The 20,967-nt window shown below is 53.7% G+C and overlaps 1 protein-coding gene across 1 annotated transcript in view; it reads right to left on the bottom strand.

Moving 5' to 3' along the window:
- HMCN2 (hemicentin 2) overlaps window positions 1-20,967 on the bottom strand; it is a 154,142-nt gene that overhangs the window by 110,016 nt on the left and 23,159 nt on the right. The window contains exons 5-15 of the mRNA XM_059925832.1: window positions 15,405-15,576; window positions 14,637-14,743; window positions 13,618-13,738; window positions 11,310-11,573; window positions 8,737-8,881; window positions 8,103-8,224; window positions 6,011-6,283; window positions 4,780-4,921; window positions 4,176-4,303; window positions 3,345-3,458; window positions 963-1,112 (exon numbers count right to left, since the gene is read on the bottom strand). Coding sequence (XP_059781815.1) covers window positions 963-1,112; window positions 3,345-3,458; window positions 4,176-4,303; window positions 4,780-4,921; window positions 6,011-6,283; window positions 8,103-8,224; window positions 8,737-8,881; window positions 11,310-11,573; window positions 13,618-13,738; window positions 14,637-14,743; window positions 15,405-15,576 — 1,738 coding nt within the window. The remainder of the gene's footprint in view (window positions 1-962; window positions 1,113-3,344; window positions 3,459-4,175; window positions 4,304-4,779; window positions 4,922-6,010; window positions 6,284-8,102; window positions 8,225-8,736; window positions 8,882-11,309; window positions 11,574-13,617; window positions 13,739-14,636; window positions 14,744-15,404; window positions 15,577-20,967) is intronic.

Here is a 20,967-nt window from a genome sequence, read left to right as displayed (position 1 = left end):
CCACAGAAGAATTCAAACTTCCCATCTGTAAAAAGGGGATAATAGCTTCTCCCTTTATTAAGCACTCACAATGGGCCAAACCCTGTGCTAAGCATTGTGTGTCTGATTTCATTGAAGCCTCACAGCCACCCAACAAAGGAAGTAGTGTGGTCAGCTCCATTTTACAGATGGGGAAACTGAGGGTCAATGATTTGACCAAAGCACATAGATGGTAAGTGATGAAGACAAGACTGGAACTCAGGTCTCAGGGATGACGACACCCATGCTGGAACCAAACTATCTCTGTGATGGGCAGTGACCCCTGCCTCTTGGGATTCTCACACTTGAGTGGTCCCTCCCACTCACCACATACCAGTGTTGGTCTGTGTGACCAATAGAATATAGTAGAAGTGATGGTATGTCACTTCCAAGACTGCGACTGGTTATAAAGACTGCAGCTTCCATCTCGGATGTTATCTCTATCTCTATCCCTCTTGACTCACTTTCTCTGGGAAAACCCATGTCCCAAGAAGCCTTCTGGAGAAGCCTATCTGGGTAAGGGACAGAGGCCTCCTGCCAACAGCCACATGAGTGAACTTAGGGTGGATTCTCCAGCCCCAGTCAAGCCTTCAGATGACCACATCCCCGGCCAAGGTATTAACTGCCATCCCATGAGAGACCTGGAGCTAGAACCACCCAGCAAAGCCACTCCCAGAATCACAGAACCATGAGACAATAGATGCTTATTGTTTTAAGCCACATAGTTTTAAGGCAATTTGTTACACAGCAAGAGGTAACACATACACCATCTCCCTCTAAAATCCCTATCCCACGTGCTCTGGATCCAAATGATGCAAATACCCCACTGGCAGGCTACATGGTACCACTCTCTCCTCCCTGCTCAGAAATAGGGCAGGTGGTGGGGGACGGGGAAGGGGGAAGGCAGGAGGGGCAGGGCAAGTGGGGACAAGGTGTACACTCACGTCCAACCTCCAGCCGGATTTCTGCAGAGGCATCGCCAAACTCATTGACAGCTCGGCAGGTATAGACGCCAGCATCCCTCTCCCGGGCCACCGGGATTCGCAGCATCCCAGAGCTGGAGCCCTCAGAGGTCAGAATCATTTCAAGACCCTCTGGACCAAAGATGAGAAAACATCAGGCAGGGAGGTATCCATGGTTACCACAGGAGGCCAGGGGATCAGGCTGCCTTCCTGACCCTGGGTTCCTGCAACTCCACAAAGCAGGGACTTTCGAGCGGTGTGGGTGAGGGAAAGATTTCCCCCAGAATCAGGACCCCTATTGTTTAATGAGTACAGATTTTTAGTTTTGCTAAATGTAAAGGGTTCTGGAGATGGATGGTGGTGATGGTTGTACAACAATGTAAATATACTTAATGCTACTGAACTGTATACCTAAAAATGGTTAAGATGGTAAATGTTATGTTAGGCGAATTTTGTCACAATTTTAAAGTCAGCACCCTTGGGTCCAGTTCCCTGAGCCCCTTTGTTGACCACGAGTGAGTCTCAGCCTGTTCCCTTGCATGCGGCAGGTTCATCACCCAAGAACTCCTTGCCTGGGCCTCCCTCCTGGCTCCCCACCCTCTGCTCAGGTGCAGACTGAGGCTTGGATCAGCTCTGGGAGGAGCCCAGGGTCACGGAGACAATCACTCTCCCCCCAGTTCTGCCTCTTTGAGGCCTTATTCTCATTTCCCTTGTGCACTGTTCCCCTACCCCAACTCCAGGCCTCCCCCTCCGGAGGCCTGAGGGACCACCCTGATTCTGAACTCTTTTTACAACTTAATATTTTACACTTAAAATTGTGGTACATACATATACATAACACAAAATTTTACCATTTTAAGCATTTGGAGTGTCCAATTCAGTGGCATTAAGTTCATTCACATTGTCACGCAACCATTCCCACCACCCATCCACAAAACTTTTTCATCTTCTTAAACTGAAACCCTGCTTATTAAACACTAACTCCCCATTTCCCCATCCCCCAGCCCCTGGCAACCACCATTCTCCTTTCGGTCTCTATAAATTTGCATATTCTAGGCATCTCATATATGAGATTCCACTCAAATAACTGGAATCATTTAATACTTGTCCTTCTGTGTCTGGTTTATTTCACTTAGCATAATGTTTTCAAGGTTCATCTATGTTGTGTCAAAACTTCATTCCTTTTTTCCAAATTAAGAAAAAATTTTTTTCTTTTACTTTTTTACTACTTAAATACACCATACTAGAGCAAATGTCTCTGAAAATATAAATAAAAGATTTTTTTCTCCATTCAGCAAATTAGAAGTAGGGGGAAATTTCTACACAGCAGCTGCTATGAGCCTGATTTATTTTCCTTTTTTTTTTTGCTTTTTTTCATTCTTTTTTTTTCTTTGCCATAGGAGTCAAATTAAGAAAGAATTTGAATTTAATTTTAAATAAAACATAAAATTTATTATCGTAACCATTTTTAAGTGGCAACTGTATTTTCATCATTGTACAACTTGAATTTCATTCCTTTTTAAGGCTGAGCAACATTCCATTGAGAGATCCCCCTTTATAAAGGGGCTCCCGGGCTGGGCTGGTAGAGCTCTCAGCCACCACAGGCAGTGACCTGAGCACAGAGTAAGGAGTCCTGAGGCCTCTGCCACCACTAGCTGGTGACTGTGGACAAAATGCTCAAACTCTGAGCTAACTCTGCCTGTCAATGTCAAGGTGAGGCTCTGACAAGATCACAGACAGGTGTTGCAAAGGCTGGAGTGCATCCAGGTGGGAGATGCCTGTGCTTGAGAAGGAGTCCAGTGTTCTGCCCCTGGGAAGTCTGAGGCAGGAGCCCCAGGACCCAGGTCCACTGGTGCGGGCGCAAGAGCAGCTCCTGTCATTCAAACTCCAGCTCCGCGTCTGGCACAAACAAAACCCTCTACACTCGTTAACTCAGGAGAGCCTCAGAACAGCCCTCTTACCATTACTGCTAGCTCTCAGATAACCACATCGCCATCGTCACCATCATTAAGAACACTGAGCCCTGCCCGTGTGCCAGGCTCGTTCTAAACAATTTGCACATATGGACTCATTTAATCCTCATACAACCACCTATCTTTGACTTTCCAGCTAAGGAAGCAGGCTCAGAGATACCAAGTCACTTGCCTGAGGTCACCCAGGGGAGCCAGAATTCAAATCGAGGTCTATTCTACATCCTGCTCCTAACCACGGAGCCAACCTGCATTAGCTGCGTGGACGCCGGCCTGGGGATGGGAGTGGGGCTGCCAGAAACGGTCCTCTCTCTCCAGACACCCAATTCGGAGTGCCCCCCACGACCGTCCTGAAAAGCTGACCCTCCAGGGCCCCTCCCCCCACCCAGTGTACCTCGATACCAGATGACCCGGGGCGGAGGCACCCCGGACGCCTCACACGCCAGCACCACTTCCTCCCCGACGGCGGCCAGCACCACCGCATTCATGGCGGAGATGGACGGTGGGTCTGTGTGGGGAGCAGATGGGGAATTGGGGACCAACCCGCAGACTCTCTAGAGAGAGAATGCAGCTGGGGGAGGGGCGGCGGGGACAAGGTGGGGCTGAGCGCCTGCCTCCTCCCCATCCCCCACCAACCGGGACAGTCACCCCAGAAAGATGTAGCCTCGGCTGGTTTCTAAAAAGCCAGTTACTCCCGGGACCAAACCCGCTTTTGTTCCTCATTGATCTTGAGATAAAAGCCGAAATCCTACAAGGTTCTAAAAGGCCCTACAGGGGCTGCCTGCCCCCTCCCCCGCCCCCTCACTCCAGCCAGCCTCCTTGCAGCCCCTTGGGCAGCCCGGACTCATTCCCACCTCCAGGCTTTTGCCCCACCCGATCCCTCTGCTTGGAACGCTGCTCCCGTTCCCATCTGCGGCAAGGGTCTGGTCCTGTGTGTACTAGCCGTCTCCCTCTCTGCCCGGGGCACGTCACTCCATCACACCACCCTGCTCTGCGCTCGTTCTAGTACCTTCACCATCTGAAAGCACCTTATTTATCTGTTTGCATGTTTGCTTTGTGCCTCCCCATTAGAATATAAGCTCCACCCGGATGGGGACCCTGTGTTCACTGCTGTAGCCCCAGTGCCTGCCACACGGTAGATGCTCAATAAGTATCTGGGGATGGGAGGGAGGGAGGGAGGGTGGGCTGGAGATCCTTCTCCTGCAGATACCCTTGACCCCAGTACCTGCATAGTAGAGGGTGACCGTCTTCTCGTCTGTGCCAACGTCATTAGCAGCCTGGCAGCTGTAATTCCCAGCATCCTCTGGGGCCACTCCCTGAATGATCAGGGTTCCCTGGGCATCCACGCGGACTCTGGAGTCGTGCCATGAAACGTGTTCAACAGCAAGGGGCTGGTTAGGTCGGGTCACATGGGGTTGCCCCAGTCATTTTTAATAACAAATTAACTAACAACATCACTGGTGACACCATTCTACACTGACCGCTTGCTCTGTGCCAGGCTGTGTGTTCAGCACTTTACGTATGTTCTTTTTTCATTCATGGGGCTCAGAAAGGTATGGTGACTTGCCCAAGGTCACACAGCCTGAATGGCAGAGGCAGAATTCAAGTACAGGTCTGTTGGATTCTGCAGCTGTAGCTCCTGACCCCTGAGCTCACACTGTTATGTTTCCCAAGTGATCTGTCTCCTCAGCCTCAAATCATCCCAGGAAGAGGGCAGGGCAAATGCTACTCCCCCATTTATATTAATAGTTAAGAAGACTGAGGCTCAGAGAGGTCCCCTGGGAGTCCACCTGTTCCCAGTCCCAGACCTCCAAGCCCTGAGCCCTCACCTGCTGTCCTCTTGCAGGGCATGACCCTCATGGCTCCAGGAAATGTGGGGTGCAGGGTATCCAGAGGCCGAGCAGCTGACCCTCATCTCCATGCCCTGGGAAAAGCGCTGTGACCTGGTGTGGATGCTGACCTGTGGGGCCTCTGTAGTTCAGAGAGTGGACAGGTGGGGAGGAGCTTGTCAGAGCAGTTGTGCTGTCCCAGGCACCCAGCCCTGGGCCCCCGGCCCCTCCCGGCAGCCACAGACGGTGTAGACAAAGGAAGCAAAGGTCCCAGGGGGCCTGGATCCTTGGGAGCGGCTTGCTGGGGAACTGGGGAATGTTGCCAGGCACCCTCCCAGGCACATCCCCAGGCCACACGGGGACCTGAATTCCCAATAACCCCCAGTGGGAGGCTTGAGCTCCCTGGATTTCTGCTCTGAGCTGAGCACCCTGAAGAGGCTTAGGGAGCTGTCGAGATGCCAGGGCTGGAGACCTGAGTGGAGGTCTGCCCAAGTATTTGCTGCAAACGTAGGTTCTATCTTGGCCCTCGGAAAGCTCACAGTGCAGCGGACTTGTCACGCTCAAACAGACATCGTGGGCCATCTCATCTAGACACGGCAAACACGCCCCTCCCATACCAGCGGCCTAGATATGGCCTCAGAATCCTTCTCAACACACTCTAGGCAATCAACAGTCACTAGCATAAGGGAGAAAACTTGTTCCAACACACTCACTTTTACACTTGGGGAGATAGCACCCCAGGGAGGAGGATCTGTCTAAATCCTCGGTGGACCTAAATCCTAGGTTATACCTAATCCAGGCACCAACACTCCCGACGTGGGTTCTTCCCACTGCCTCCTCCACCCCCATCTGGTCGGTGCTACCCAACCCCTACCAAGGACGTCTGATCTCTGGGCTTTCGGAAGTTTCCACTGTTCCATCTCTGTCCTGCATATTGAGAAGGGTAGGTAATGGAGGTGTTCAATGGCAGGGGAAGAGGACAGGACTCAGTGAAATTGGCTTGGCCTACAGCAGTAGAAATTTAGGTCAGATATGAGGATGAACTTCCCAACAGTGAGAACCACTACACTTAGGCTGGAAGGCTACAGAATCCTCTTCCTCTGAAGGTTGAGAAAACACTGAAAGGGCTGACATTGCCTGCCAGAGGTGACGTCTGGGCAGAGGGATGGATTGATGGACTATGGAGGGAAATGCTAAGTATTGTGTTGAATTGGGAGGACAGCAGCCTCACCTCGCACCAGGAGCCAGACGGACGCCCTCGTGACCCCGTTGGAGTTGCTGGCCATGCACTGGTACCGCCCGTCGTCACTGGGGGTTATGTCCCTGACCTCCAGAGACAGGTTGGCCAGCTGGGTGACTCTGCCCGTCGAGGCCGACAGGACTCGCCAGTCCCGGACCCACGTCAGGTTGTAGGGGGCCTCGCCCAGGACCCGGCAGGACAGAACGGCGGTCTCTCCAGAGGACACGGTCACGTTGGGGACAGGGACCACCTGCGGCGGGGGGTCTGCAGGAACAGGAGTACAGGAGGCACTGAGGGGTTGACACAGGGAGGGGGCCATCCTGCAGGCCCTGGTGGTGTCCAGACCCCGGAGCCCACCGCACTCCTCAGAACACATCAGCCAGCAGAGCAGTTCACCAGCATCTGCTCACCATGCCCGGACGGCGCCACCCCACGGCCATCACACACCCGTCGAGGGGGCTGCGTGCATGTGCGCATGCGTGCGTCTGCGCATGCGCGTGCACGCCTACCTTCCACACAACACCCAACTGCGATATTTAGCAAGAGCTACACCACTCTTCACACCCTTTGAGCCAATAATTCCACCCTGGGGGATAAAGCCTCGGAAATCACCCTCAAGAGGAAAAGAGTAACAAGTACAGAGCGATTCTCTGTACAAGTAGCAGCCAAATGTGGAACTAAGGAAGGCCACTGCCCCAAAGGAGGGAAGAGCTAAGAAACCCACACTCTCAACAAGAAAAGGTCGTAAGAAGTGGCAGGTCAGAGACCGTCTATCCAGGGACAGTCTGCAGGACCTGCAGGAAAAAAGCTGGATCCACATGTCAATGACCATGATGTGCAAGTATACGAATGGGGAAATTTGACTCCGGACAAAATATAAGTAGTATTAAGGCATTACTTACTATTCATTTTATTAGGTGTAATCATAGAATCTTTATTATATGGGAAAATCTATGTTTTTAAAAGAGATACATACTGAAATGTCAGGATGCCTACAATTTAGTTTAAAATAGTTTAGCCATATCTGTGATAACCTACAGGAGAAAAGAATCTAAAAAAAGAATGAATATATGTATAACTGAATATACATATATTCAGTTATATGTATATAAAGAATATATTCAGTTATATGTATAACTGAATCACTTTGCTGTACACCTGAAACTAACTCAACGTTGTAAATCTACTACATTCCAATAAAATTAAAATTTAAAATAAAATAGTTTGGCCATAAAATGAAAAGGCAAATATGGCAAAAGATTAGCAATCATTAAGTCTAATAAATGCACGTGCAAATTTCCTTATACTGTTCTACTTTTCTGTACTTACCATTTATAGTAAAATATTTGCTGACCCACTACAGTGTTAGATGACAACAAATCAGGTTGTTTTAAGTACGTATAATACTATCCCATTTTTGTTAAAATGCACACATAGATAAAGGTCTGAAAGAAAGTAAATCAAAATGCTATCATTTTGATAGAACAGAGGGATCACAGGTCATTCCGATCTTTTCTGCTGGTTTATATTTTCCAGTCTTCCTACAGGGAGCATGCGTGATTTTGTGTGAGTTTAGGACAACTTAGAGTGGCTGATCTCTCCCTGTTCTTTGGGCCCCTTTTCTTCTCTTCAAGACAGCTTAGGTTCATTATTTTAAAAATAAAGCCCATTCATTTTAGGAGGGTCTGTGGCATTGCCAGCCTCCCTGAGCTCAATGGTGCCATGGCGGCAGGACCTGGAAGCATTAAGGGTTGGGAACGACGGGATGGACGGCGGCCCCTGTGAGGGCCTGAGGGATGGCCAAGAGGTCAGGGGTGGGATTGAGGCTGGTGGCGGGGGACACAGCCCGAGCTGCAGCTGAGACTCACAGGCCATTCATGGGTGAAACAGCCCAAACGAGGAGGGGGTGCGGGGAGCCAGCAAGCAGGTGCAGTGTGGGCATCAGACTCTGGATGACGGACAGGCCCCAGCAGCTGGCTGGCATGCTTGCCCACAGATGGAGAAACCCTGGGAGGAAATCCTAGAGGGAAAAATCAGGAAGGGGGTGGGGAGGGGATACGCGGACAGGACCAAAGAGACAGACCTGTGACGACAATCTGGGCCTTTGCTCGTCCGGCCCCAGCCCTGCTGACCGCTGTGCATTCATATGTGCCTTCCTCAGCCTTGGAGGCCCGTGGGATCTCCCAACTGCTGTTCCCTGACCCCCTGTGGACAAAGAACAGCTGGAGACACACAGTCGCACGGCCCCCAGCCTCGTCCAGACACTGGGGGGCTTGGTCCCCTGAATCTTGCCCAGAAGGGAAGTCACATATCCTCCTGGAGACTTGGTAAGAAGAGGCAGACGGCCAAGGACATGCCAATCCCATGATATGCTATGTGACTCTAAGTGCCTTCCCCTCTCTGAGCCCTGGACTTCCAACCATAGCGGGGAGGGTCTCAAGAGGGTCCTTCCTGCCCTGACCAGCACAGAGCTGGCCTGCATGGGTTGAGTCTTCAGAAGCTGAGGAAGGCCCATCCCATGAGGATGGCCCAGCAGCAGTGGGAGCCTCAGGGAACCACCCTCCCCCATCCCTGGCCAAGCTGGGAGGTGCCCAGGAGGACAATATGACTGAGACCAAGGTCCCACTCCTGCCACCCACTCCCCTTAGATCCCTCCAGGGCATCAGGCCCCCAGGAGCCCTGGGGCTGGGAACAACGGGCGGCCCTCAGCCACTCACTGAAAGTGCCTCTCCTCGCCCAGTCTGGCTCCATCCCGCCGCAGCTGTAGCCAGAAGGGGAGGGCGCTGTGCACAGAGCAGGAGATCACCAGGGGCTGGTGCAGGTAGCCGTGGATCCTGGGGGGCATGCTGACCAGGGGGGCACCTGTGGGCAAGGACCAGCACTCAGGATTCCTCCAGTGACACAGAGACCCACAGGGATGAGCCCGGGGAGAGAAGGCCGGGATACAATCTCTGGCACCACCATCCAGTGGTCACCAAGAGCAGGTCGCGTCGCCTCCTGAAGCCTCAGTTTCCACCTCTGTAAAATGGGGTTAATTGGGTTACTGACCTCATCGTGTTGCTGTGAGGAGTTGGTGAGAGATGGGGTGTGGAAAGCACCTGGCACATGCACGTGGCAGGACCGGCTCCGTCAATGAAAACTCATGGGGTTTTTATGGTTTGTGAGAAGCCTGGCCAGGACGGACCAGCCTGTGCCACCATTTTAGCAATTCTGTGGGGCAGAGAAGTCAAACCAGCCCTGAAATCTGACGAAGTGCTACCCAGACAGGACTCTCCAGGGGTGTGGGTAGGGCTGTGAGTCTGCTTGTCTGGCTGGAGGGTCAGTTTTACCCAAAGTTGTGGGAGGGAAACCTTTTTTATTGAAAAATAAGCATACTTGGAGCATGGCTGTGAATACAAAATTCACACGCATTTTTGAGATAAAATAAGAGACTTCCATGAAATCTCACAGCTTGGGATGAGCCTCTTGGGAACCCCATCAGATGCCACTGCCCCCCTCGCCTGACCCTGGCCTTGGGGTGATACATATTCTTTCCTTGGCTCTTGGAATTACTTCAGTGGAAAAGTCTGAGAACTGTCCCCCAGGGTCAGTCTTGGACTGTCAGTGCCTCACTGGGCGATCACGGACGTGTGCTCAACCCTCGCACTGCCCTCTTCCCCCATCCCCACCAGAAATGCTCCGAGGCTGAGGCAATGTGCCAGACCTCCTCTGAGCATAGAGCTGGAGGTGGGAGGGCGGCGGGTGACATCATGCTACAGGCTCCCTGCCACCTCCCAGGGGAGAGGGGCGTTGGGCCATCCAGCCACGTCCTCAGCTGCGTGCACAGCAACCACCACTCACCCCCACGCACTGGAAGCCTCTGCCGCGCCAGCTCCGGCTCCTTCTTTCTTGAGCTCAAAGAGCCCAGGGACCTGAGGCCCCGCCCTCCCCACCCCCATGTCTCCAAACCCAGAGCCTCCTGCTCTCAGTCAAACTCCCAGCCTCCCAGACCCGGAAAGTAGGGGAGGCACATCCCCCCCCGCAACCCCACCTCCACACTTGAATCTACAGCTGACATGGAGACCAAAAGCCAGCGCTAAACTCAAAACTCTGGGAGCCATCTGAAAGAACAGGAGAGAGAAACGGAGGCTGCTGAAATTGCTTCCTGAAAATTCCTCCTCAAAACTGTAAAGGCCAAGGGAGGAGAAGCCCAGGGGCCGCAGCAGGGGAGTGGAGGCCAGGAGACTGAAAGAAGGGGTCCCAAGGCCCCCGACCCTGCCCTGCCCCACTCGGGTCCTCCAAGTCCTCCACCTCGCCACCAGCACATTGGCACCCTCCCTGCATCCTTAAATGAAGTGGGATGACCCCCAGCAAAGTTGATGATGGAATGCCAGTGTCATCACCTCTGAACTCCTCCCCGCTCACTGCCAGGGGAGGGGGGAGTGGGCTGGAAGAGGGAACGAAGCCCAATAAGGAGGCCGATGGCCAGTGAACTCAGACCCCACCCCACCCCAGGACCAGAGGCAGATCTGGAAAGCCAAAGACTTTGCCCTGACCTCTGGGAGCTTCCAACCCGGATGGTGAGACCTCAGGGACACACGGGAAACCAGCAAAAGCCACACACATGGGAACCAACACAACATGACCTACAATGACGTCACAGTAACAGCAGCCGTGTGGAGGGCCCCGGTCCACGGTTCCCACGTCCTGTGTGCAGCCTCTTGAGTACCCAAGAGCCGTCTTGTTATGTGCATTAGCTTATGGAACCCTTCGAGCAACCCTATAAAATGGGTGACCTCGGCTTCCCCAGCTATAAAATGGGGACACATCTCAGAACTGGTGTAAGCATTCAATGAGCTAACGCATGGCAAGTGCTTGGCCCAGGACTGTCCCACGGAAAGTGTTCAAAATGGTGACTAGATTAGTATTACCATGATTTTGACTATGATAGTAATTATGATTAGGGAAGGGCATACCCGTACCCACTGCCCTGCCCACTGCTGTGTCTACAGTGCCTAGTACCATGACCGACACAAAATGAATGTTGAATGCACAGGTGGATGGATGGACAGACAGACGGATGGATGCATGGATGGATGGATGACTTTGCAGCAAATCCTTCAGCTGAAAGCTACATCTGAAGCATCTCAGTATTTGGCATAATGCCTTGCAGAGCCTGCTGCCCAGAGAAGTTTAATGAAAACATATTTCCTAATCTAATCCAATCTAATCTAATCAGGAAAGCCTTCCGGAAAGAAATGAGCCTCCAAGGGAACCAGGGAGCTGGGGGTGGTAAGAGCCAATGACTCACCTGGGGCCACCCCACCGTAGGAAACTCCAGAGACACGGAGGAGGGGGTTTCCCTCATGGTCCTTGCCCTTCACCTTGAGGTAGAAGCGCTCCTGGGGGGTGCGGAAGGACGGCCCGCCCCACAGCTGGTGCGTGGATCCGTTGGAGAGGAGCCGCGTGGGCAAAGTCAGGAGGGACCGCCCTGAGCTGTGTGAGAGCTCCATCGAGTCCAGGCGGCCGGGCGCCTGCAGGCCTGTGGAGTTGATCACCAGGGAGATGGGCACCCCTGCAGAGGGAAGGGCGAGGAAGGAGATGCTGCCATCTGTGCTGGGCTCCACGATCCTCCCCAAGCAGGGGCTCTAGGACCACAGTCAGAGACCAGCCTGCTTGGCCGGCCGTCACTGGCCCCCTCACCTTCTCTTCCCTGGGCTAACTAATGCTGGGTGGGATAAGCAGAGAAGCGGGGGCTTGCTACTGTCCGTGGTCCTGAAACACCAGTGTCCCTCCAACCCACGGCTTCCCATGGCTACATCCCCTCCACTGTGCAGACTGGGGTGCTCATTGAGCAGAACTGGGAAGGGGTACCCCCACCCCGGGTACCCCCACCCCTGCCCCGCCACTAACTCTGGTGCTGGCTGCCGTCAGGCAGGCTCTGGGACTGGCCGAGGTGAGACACATGCCCTGGTTTGGGAATGCTGACTCCTGCCCATCCTTTCCCCATGCTCATCTTTCCTTTGGTTTCCTTTTCTATCTTGTTGAAATGTACTTTCCACACTATCCCAGGACAGACAGAACTGGACTTGGGTTTTACAGTCTCCTAAGTTGATGTGGGAACGGTCAGGTCGCTCCCTTTGCAGATGGCTCTTCATTGTTTTTTCTCCTCTCACTGATCATAAACCGGGGACCAGAGGATGTGGTCCAGGAAGTGCCTTCAAATTTTTGAAAAAATATCAAACAATCTGGAAGGGGCATATACAAATCTAGAAGTCCAGATTCCTTTGAAAAATCAAGCGTGTTAGTGCTGGGCACCATTCCCACGTTGCAACAAGCAGCCAACGGCGTGTAGCAGCTGTTCCTGTGGCCCAGACCCCCACTGTCCAGTTAGCCACAGCCTCGCCCACTCCCTGGTGCCCCTGGCACTGAGACCAATCGCTATTTATCATTTGCAATTGCCCTGCTGTTTCTCTGTCCCTTTTGGATGTCTGGGACCTACATCTTTATCAAAAGCAGAAACCAAAGAGGGTCACAGATGGCCCCCTTCACCCTCTTCCACTGGAGACTGGCCAGTTTTCAATCCCCACTGTAGCACTTCATGTAGGATTTCTTTTCTCTCTTGGCTTTAGAATAGGAACTAAGTTTCTCTGCCTCGCGCCCTCCCTCCTACTGGCAAAAACAAACACGACATGAGCAAACAGACCCCTTTTCATTTTGAAGATATTACTGCTGGTCCTGGCAAAGAAACCTACAAGGGCTGACAAGAATGACAGACATTAGAGGAGATACAGACTAGAAAGAAAGCCCCAAGGATCTAGCACACACCATTTTGGGTCACTATTCTGTGGTCCAAAGTTAGCCTGACCTGGTCTAGTCCCCCCCATCTCTGCTCAGCTGGTCCTAGCAAAATCCTCTGGATGGACCCGTGGCAAGACACCATATTTTCCAAACTATAATTGGGACCCTGGTCTGGCTACCAGATGGCATTTTCTGGCATGAAGCTCTGGAACCCTGAGCCAGAAGCCTCTGCCTGCTCGGGGGCCCAGCCTTCTCCAGGTGGAGCCATGATGGGGTATGTAGGCAACCTCAGAACCCAGTGGGCGGCTTCTCAGTGGAAAACTCATCCTGCGCCTCCAACGTCCCCCCAAGGCTATCAGCCTCCAGGGGCATCTGGATGTCCACCAGGACACTCGTTCCCTTGGAGTGAGACACTGGTCCCCCTTTCGGGGAAGGTGTCCACTCAAGCACCTCTGAATGTATTGCACCAGCCTGATGTTCACTGGAAGAAGTGGGGCTCTGGACAGACAAATCTCGACAAAGAGCAAGGGGAAGGAGTAGCAAGGGGGACTGCGTGAGGTCCTGGAGGCCTCGGGGGGCAGGGAGGAAGTTCTAAAGGTAAATGGTCCCACAGTCACCTGGGCTGGAGCCGACAGAGGGAGTGCTGGCCCTGGGCGCAGTTCACTGTGATGTGACAGAGAGGCTGGACCCAGCCTCTGCAGGCCCGTTCCATAGTCACACACTCACGGCTCCCCCCAGAGCTCCCCCCACTTCCCAAAGGCGAGCCCCACCTCCGCGGAAGGCGGCCCTGAATCGCCCTGGGGCCAGGAGCACCGTACCTTGCAGGGGCCACTCGATGGTGTGGTTGAGGTCCAGGGAGGGCTGAGTGGAGAAGCCAGCTCGGAAGTCGATGTTGCTGATGCCCGTGATCCTGACCGAATGGCGGCCGCTGCTATAGACCTAGCACAGGCCCAGGCCCACGTCACCGGGGCATCCGAACCCAGCACCCCAGCTCCAGGCAGGAGGCGGGCGACCTGACCCGGCCTGGAATCGGCAGCTGGAATTCTCCCGCCGTTGCATACAGGTGGGCAACTTACCTGCTCCCTGGGGGCCCAGCACGATGCCCCCCAAATGAAGTGGAAGAAACCCAGCTAGAGCACTGTCCTGAGCGGCACTTTCGAAGCTGCCCTGCCTTTCCCACTACCACCGCCCCCAACACCCGCGGGTCTGGTCTGTCCCCCTGCACGTCTAACCCCTGCCTTGCCTTCCCCACTGGCATGAGAGCTCTTGGCTCAAAGGTGCTGAGTTTGAAGGATAGCGGTGCCTGCAGCACACAGCACCGTGCCTGGCGCCCAGTAGGGGCTCCATGCATGTTTGCCTGATCAGCAAGGGGCATATCCTCCTGAAGCAGCAGCCTGCCCCATCCCAGGGTACTTTGTCAGGAGCCCAGCCCACCCCCAGCGCCTTGCAGATCAGAGCAGACCCTGCTCCCCTGCCAGTCCTGCCCCTCTGAGCCCAAGGTCACCCTTGATGTTTCTGTGCACTCTTCACAGGACAGGGTTCTGAACCACGGGCCAGCTCAGTCACCCACCTCCGGACACTCAAGTGGTTTCTATAAGCCCTTCTTAGAAGTTCCCTAACTAACCCCAAACCACTCCACTTCCTCTCACTGATGCAAGGCAGAATACTCCTCCTCTGTTCTTGACCCTTTACTTCTATTGATATGCCCACATCACTATCCACGCTCCAGCTCTCAGCTTCGCAGGGCCCCAGGCTCCCTGGGGCCAGGCAAGAGGGAAGTGGTATCTCAGGCCGGTGAAGCTGGTCTCCCCAACCCCAGGAACCCAAGGCCCCCTACCTTGATGGACCACAGCCCAGGATGCTCAGGCTTAAAGGCCACAACCTTGGCCGAGTCAGGGATGTTGAGGAGCACGTTGAGGCCCTCGTCCCTCTGCAGGATCCTCCCTGTGGAAGCCCCAAGGACTGCTTAGTCCCCAACCATTTCCTGGGGGTGACAGCGGCCCAGCCCGTCCCCTGGAACCCACAGCGCTCCAAACACCAGCCCCGGGCTTCCTAGAGGAACTGACAAGAGGCCTTTGGTGGTACCCGGGCCTCTACCTTATCCTGATCTCCATCCTCATCCCTCCCCAGGTGCCGGCTGTACCCCTGGCCTCTGGACCTGAATACTCAGGACATCCTCAGAGCACCATGGGGCCAGGAGACCGGGTCCAAATCACACTGACCCTGGGAGACCCGACAAGTCACTCCACCTCCCAGAGCCCCAGCTTCCCATCTCTACGATGTGCCACTAATTCTTGCCCCCACTGACTCTCCAGGCCACTGAAGAGTTCCACTGAGAGAACACGGGGAAGATGCCATGTGATCCTTGAAGCCCAGGGACTGTCATTATTTTAATTCCCCTAGCTGGGCTGCTAATGGCCTTCCTGCTTCCTCACCTACCACGGGTACCCTCTCTGCCCTTCACTTGGCATCCCCCCTACCCTCCTTGCTCCTGGAGCCTTGTGTCCAAACCCCCCATCACCCCAGGGCCTCTCTCTCTGTCCCATTCTGGACTCCCAGCTCAGTCTCAGGGCCAAGGTGGAGGCCAGCCCTGGGTCGCACGTACCCAGCGGGTCTTGGACTTCGATCTCGGGCCCCGGGCCACTCAGGGAGATGGTGACCTCCTTCAGGCTGGGGTCAAAGGGGATCTTCCACGTGTGCTCGCCGCCTTCCTCGTGGTCCGTGGACAGCAGGTGCACCTTGGAGGCCTGGATTGCTGACTCCACCCACTTCAGCACCTGGAAGGCAGATATGAGAAGCTGACACTAGCAGGTGCCCGTGATGTCTTGCTTGTGTCTGGCCCACAGGAGGTGGGTCCCTAACACGCTGCCAGCTGTGTGCAAAATCTGGTCCCCCAGTGGGTTTTAGGCAGCATACAGGCTTTCCAAGTCACCTGAGGCCACCCCACTCCCCACTGCCCTATACTAGGCCCGATTCACACGTCACTACCCTCTTGGCCTGTGGGCTCAGGACTGTGACACCTGAATGAAGGCATCCAGAGGACTCAGCTGGGACAGAAGGAGCAAAGGGTGCCCTCTGCTGGGAAGACTTCCCTCCTTCTTCACATGGCCAACTTCTGTGACACCCATCACTTCCTCCAGGAAGCCCTCCTGATGCCTCCTACACACTGATGAACTCTGGAGATCCGGAATCTCTCCCAGAGCAATGTGGTTCACCATCCCCTGCCCAAGGGGCCTCAGACCACACCCTCACCTGGACACCATGCTCTCTAAGCAGGACCATGTCTCTAAGCAGACAGCAAAGATAGTCTCCTCCTGACCCTTATCACAACACTGAGAAATCTTATATCCTTTGTTTCTACAACTGCTTATTCATTCTAAAATCTTACTCTTTCAGACAGGTCCCATTGAAAATCAGGAAACAGGTAACTCTCTCTCCAAAATACCATACCACTTATTCTCCTGAACAAGGAAGCAATCAGGTGAATCCGCAACACGGGACATTGTATAATCAATGCCTCTCCAACAAGTTAGTGGCATGAAAAAAGGGTGTACTACTCCAGATTTAAGGAAACTTAACAGACATAAGAACCCAATGAAATGCACAGCCCTTGATTAAATCCTGATTTGACATTTTGAGGACAAATAGGGAAAGTTGAATATGGGCTTGGCATCAGCTGATACTAGCAAAGTACTAGTCATTTTATCAGGTGATATTGTGGGTTACGCTGAAGTCTATCTTTTTTTTTTTTAATTTATTTTTGGCTGCATTGGGTCTTCGTTGCTGCGCGCGGGCTTTGTCTCTAGTTGCGGCGAGCAGGGGCTACTCTTCGTTGCAGTGTAAGGGCTTCTCACTGCGGTGGCTTCTCTTGTTGCGGAGCACGGGCTCTAGGCGAGTGGGCTTCAGTAGTTGTAGCACTTGGGCTCAGCAGTTGTGGCTCACGGGCTCTAGAGCGCAGGCTCAGTAGTTGTGGCACATGGGCTTAGTTGCTCTGTGGCTTGTGGGATCTTCCCGGACCAGGGCTCGAAGCCGTGTCCCCTGCATCGGCAGGCAGATTCTTAACCACCGCGCCACCAGGGAAGTCCCTGTTTTTACTTTTCTATATCTTTGACACTTCTCATAGAAAATTTTTAAGCAAAAATCAATTAAAAGGAACAAGTATGCCTTTACAAGCATGACTTTAGAATATACCAGAGCAACCATAGGGGTATCCTGTCGCTTCCCAGTTCTAATCAACAGGAAGTGACTTCCTGGAATACTGTTCGGAGAAATGTGAAGCCACATTCAGCCTCAATTAGGAAAAGGTCTGTGATTGATTAGCAATGTCTGCCATGGATCTGGAATTAGAACGTGGTGTCTGGCGTGCTACACATTGGCCATCCTCGCTCTAAATGACAGTCCTCCAGCTCTGCCTACCATGTGATCTTCCATGGAAGGGAAAGGGAACAGAAGGGAATTGGAAGAATTGCTCGAGATTTGGAAAATGAATATATTTTGGTCAGACTGAGCTGGAACATATGCGCCTAGATTTTACAGCTAGATTTCAGTTATCACTGGACAAGAATTCTGTGTTCTGAAAACTCCTCTGTTTTTATATTTGGAGCTACTTCATTCTTCTGTTTTTGCCTAACTTTCTAAGTGATGTTTCTCTTGAAAAACTCCCACCTATTTTGGTTAAGAAATGAGGACAAGGCTCTTTGTCCACGCGGAGGTAGACCAGAAGCAGCAGCCAAGGCTCCCAGCTAGAAAGGCAGACAGAAGCTGGCGAAGTAAGTGAGGCAGCTCCCCGACAGCAAAGCAACAGCTCTGTGACCACTGTCCTCCTCCCCCGGAGCCAGGCGTTGTCAGGGGTCAGGAGGAAATCAGAAATGAGCAAAGCTGCCAGGAGGTGGTGGCAGCACCAGTTGACAATTACCCAGACGAGTCACACCCGCTACTGTGTTGCAACTGTCATTACAAGCTCTTTCTAGGATTTTTTGATGGAGAGAAGATGCCCAAGAGCTCAAGCTACTGCACGGAGAGGGCTGAGATGGGACAGGAAGCCAGCGACCCCATCAGGAGGCGGCCCGCCCATGAGGGCTGCCCTATAAGCACATCACCACTCGGGAGCTGGGGGTGCTGACCCTCTTGCCCACAGCAAGGCCAGACGGCTGCAGGCCCAGGCCTGGGGGCAAAGCCTTCTGGACCTGGCGATGGCCCGGGGACTCAGAGAGGAATCGAGGGAAACTTCTGAGCAGAGAGCCTTCATCAAGCAAGCTTAATGTTTATTTGCGAAGGTAATGGCTTCCAGATGCTAGCGGGACGGGGGGGCCTGGGAGCCAGCGATGCACTGGGGCTCATCTCTGTGGCTGATGGGGAAGGAATGAGAGAATCTGGCGCTGCTACCCCGGCCAGATGGTTGCCGCTCAGCCGTTCACAGCAGATAAATCATTCCCCGAGGCTCCTCCCAAAGCATCTGACAGTCAGGGTGAGGAAGCCGAGAGGGGAAGCTGGGGACGGGGGCGCCAAATGGGCCTCAAGAACCACAGATCAGAAAACTGAGGGCCTTTGACAACTGGGCACCACGGGGCCCTGGGCCCAGGCTCTACCTTCCTGAGACCGTTTTCCAGAGAAAGCTCTTACCCTTGAGGGGGCTTCGCTAGAGCTGGGGTGTGTGTATTCTGCGCTCCACACAGAAGCACAGGGGCTGGAGGTATGGCCACCACTAACCCTCACCCAGGGCTCCCTGGTGCCTGGCCTCATGCAGAGGTCTTCCTCCTACCCTTGTCACCATCTCTCCAGGCAGTAGCCCTCATAACCCAACTGTGCACCTGAGGAAACAGAGGCCCAGAGAGGTTAAGTGCTGTGCTCAAGGTCACACAGCAGACAGGTGGCAGAGCTGGGGTCTGAAGACAGCATGTGACCTTAACCCCCCACCACCCCACCTCCCCTGGGAAGGGTCCAGGATGAGGTCATCTCCAGGGCCTGTGTCTCCTGATCTGTTCATCCAAACCACCTGTTTATCTGACCTCCCCTCCCCCTTACTGTCTTAGAGGGTAGTTCACCTTTCCCCTGGTTAATGCCCAGATTCTGAGCAATTTGTCATATTTGTACCTGCTGGTGCTGGACAGGGAAAGGGTCCGAGCCCCCAGAATGGGACTTCCCAGGAGCCCAGAGGGCTTCAGGATGATGGGTTTTCCCAGAAATTCTGACCATTCTGTTGGAGCTGGGGACAGGACGCGGAGCTGGGTCTGAGCTGGGGGGAAGCCTGTGGGAAAGATGTGCTAGGGCAAGGAGGCTCTTGACCTAGCTAAGTCCTAATTAAAAATGCACACCTCTGGGGACCTTCCTGGTGGTCCAAGGGTTAAGACTCCATGCTTCCAATGCAGGGGGCACGGTTTCGATCCCAGGTCGAACTAAGACCCCACATGCTCCGCAGCATGGCCAAAAAAAAAAAAAATGCACACCTCTGGGACAGGCCCAAGGGGTCACACTGCCTGCCTCCCCTGTCCGTTGAAGGATGGCAAAAGCTACAGATTACCCCTCCCAGGGGGAGAGGATCTTCACCTTCCTTTAGTTACTCTGGAATCTCAAAGGTGGAAAAAGCTAAACGCCCGAAAGCACAGAGACCTAAGCTTGATGGATTATCTCTCGGCGCCCAGCACCTAAAGCTGCACCAGCGCAGAGTAGGTGCTCGATAAATGAAGGGAAAAGAGAACGCAAAATGTGTCGTTCCTGCCATGCTGGACATACTTTGAAATGGTCAAAAAACTGACTACACAGGCAGGGTTTGGGGGACTTTTGCAACTTCTTCTAGCCGGAGCCCCCTTGGCTTGGGCAAAGGCACTGTTCCCTCTCCTGGGGGGATGACCACAGCCCTGGCTGCCCCGGCTACTTTCCCAAGCTTGCCAAATGTCTGGGGACATCTGGAAGGGGCCAGGTACAAGGCATGAAGCTAACGAATGACAGAGCTCTATTCAGGGAGGAGAGAGATCCAGGTCCCTAGCCAGGGGCAGCCAATCCTGGCCATCGGATGTCCTACCACATCAGACATGTCCTGCCCGGCCAGGCTGCCACGGCAGAAGGCTGGCACCACGGCCAGGAGCCAGGGGCTCGCCCCAGGTTCCATGGCTCGAGGGAGAGGCTAGGAGAGTCCAGCCCCACGCCTGAGCAAGCGGTCCTCCACCGACCCACCCAGATGCCTGACATCTGATTTGCCCCAGCAGGAACCCAGTTCCCGAGCAACTTCCCAGATACGACACCCCCAAAACAAGGACCAAGCCATCATTCCACTCTGAAATGCCTCCCACCCTTGCCTGGGCGGCTTAGTGCCAGAGCAAGCTGACATGCCAACAGAAATAAATCCTAATGTGTAGCAGAGAACCACAAACGCCATCTTTCAAACAGGGAGCAAAGGCGCTAACCTAAACATGGCCCTGGAGATCATAAATATACAACATACCATACCCTCTCCCGGAGGCAAGAGGAGGGCTGGCTCGAGGCCACGGTGGCCTCAGAGGTGCTGTTCCTCTCATCTGTCTCTTCCTCACGCACAACGGACTCCGTGTCATCCATTCACCAGCTACTTACCAAACACCTGCTCCATGCTGGCGGCTGTACCAGGCGCTGGAGATACAGTAGCAAACAGGAGCTTAAGGGCCCTGCCCTCAGGGAGCTCACAGCCTAATGGCATTAAATAATCGCACAGCTGCAAAATTACGATTATATAAAGCAGTACAGAGAGCTGGGAGAGGGTATGAAAGGAGACTTAATCTTGATGCGAAATCGAGGAAGGTGCATTTCAGCTAAGACTGGGAAGATGAGGAGCCAGGGGAGGAGAAGCTGGAAAAACAAGCCACACGAGCAAAGGCCCTGGGGGAGGAAAGACACGGGGCATTGAAGAAAGAGCAGAGAGGCCAGCAGGGCGGCAGCAGCGGGCAAGGGGGAGAACACAGGCGATAGGCTCAGAGAGGCGGAGCTCAGATAAGGGTCTGGATCTGTTCCAGGGGACAATGGGGTGGGACCTGTTGGTCAGATTTGTTTTAGAGGATCCAGTGGGATGCAGGAGCCGGCTCATACAGGCTCAAGAATGCCGATTATGAGTGTCACTTCCCATGCTCTGCGACTTCGTGACGGCAGCTTGAAACCAGCCAAAGTAGGAGTATTTACACCATGGAAGCGGGCATTCT

This window comes from Balaenoptera ricei, chromosome 6 (genome assembly GCF_028023285.1).
Source record: "Balaenoptera ricei isolate mBalRic1 chromosome 6, mBalRic1.hap2, whole genome shotgun sequence".
Lineage (NCBI taxonomy): Eukaryota > Metazoa > Chordata > Mammalia > Artiodactyla > Balaenopteridae > Balaenoptera > Balaenoptera ricei.
This window is presented reverse-complemented; position numbering and strand designations above follow the sequence as displayed.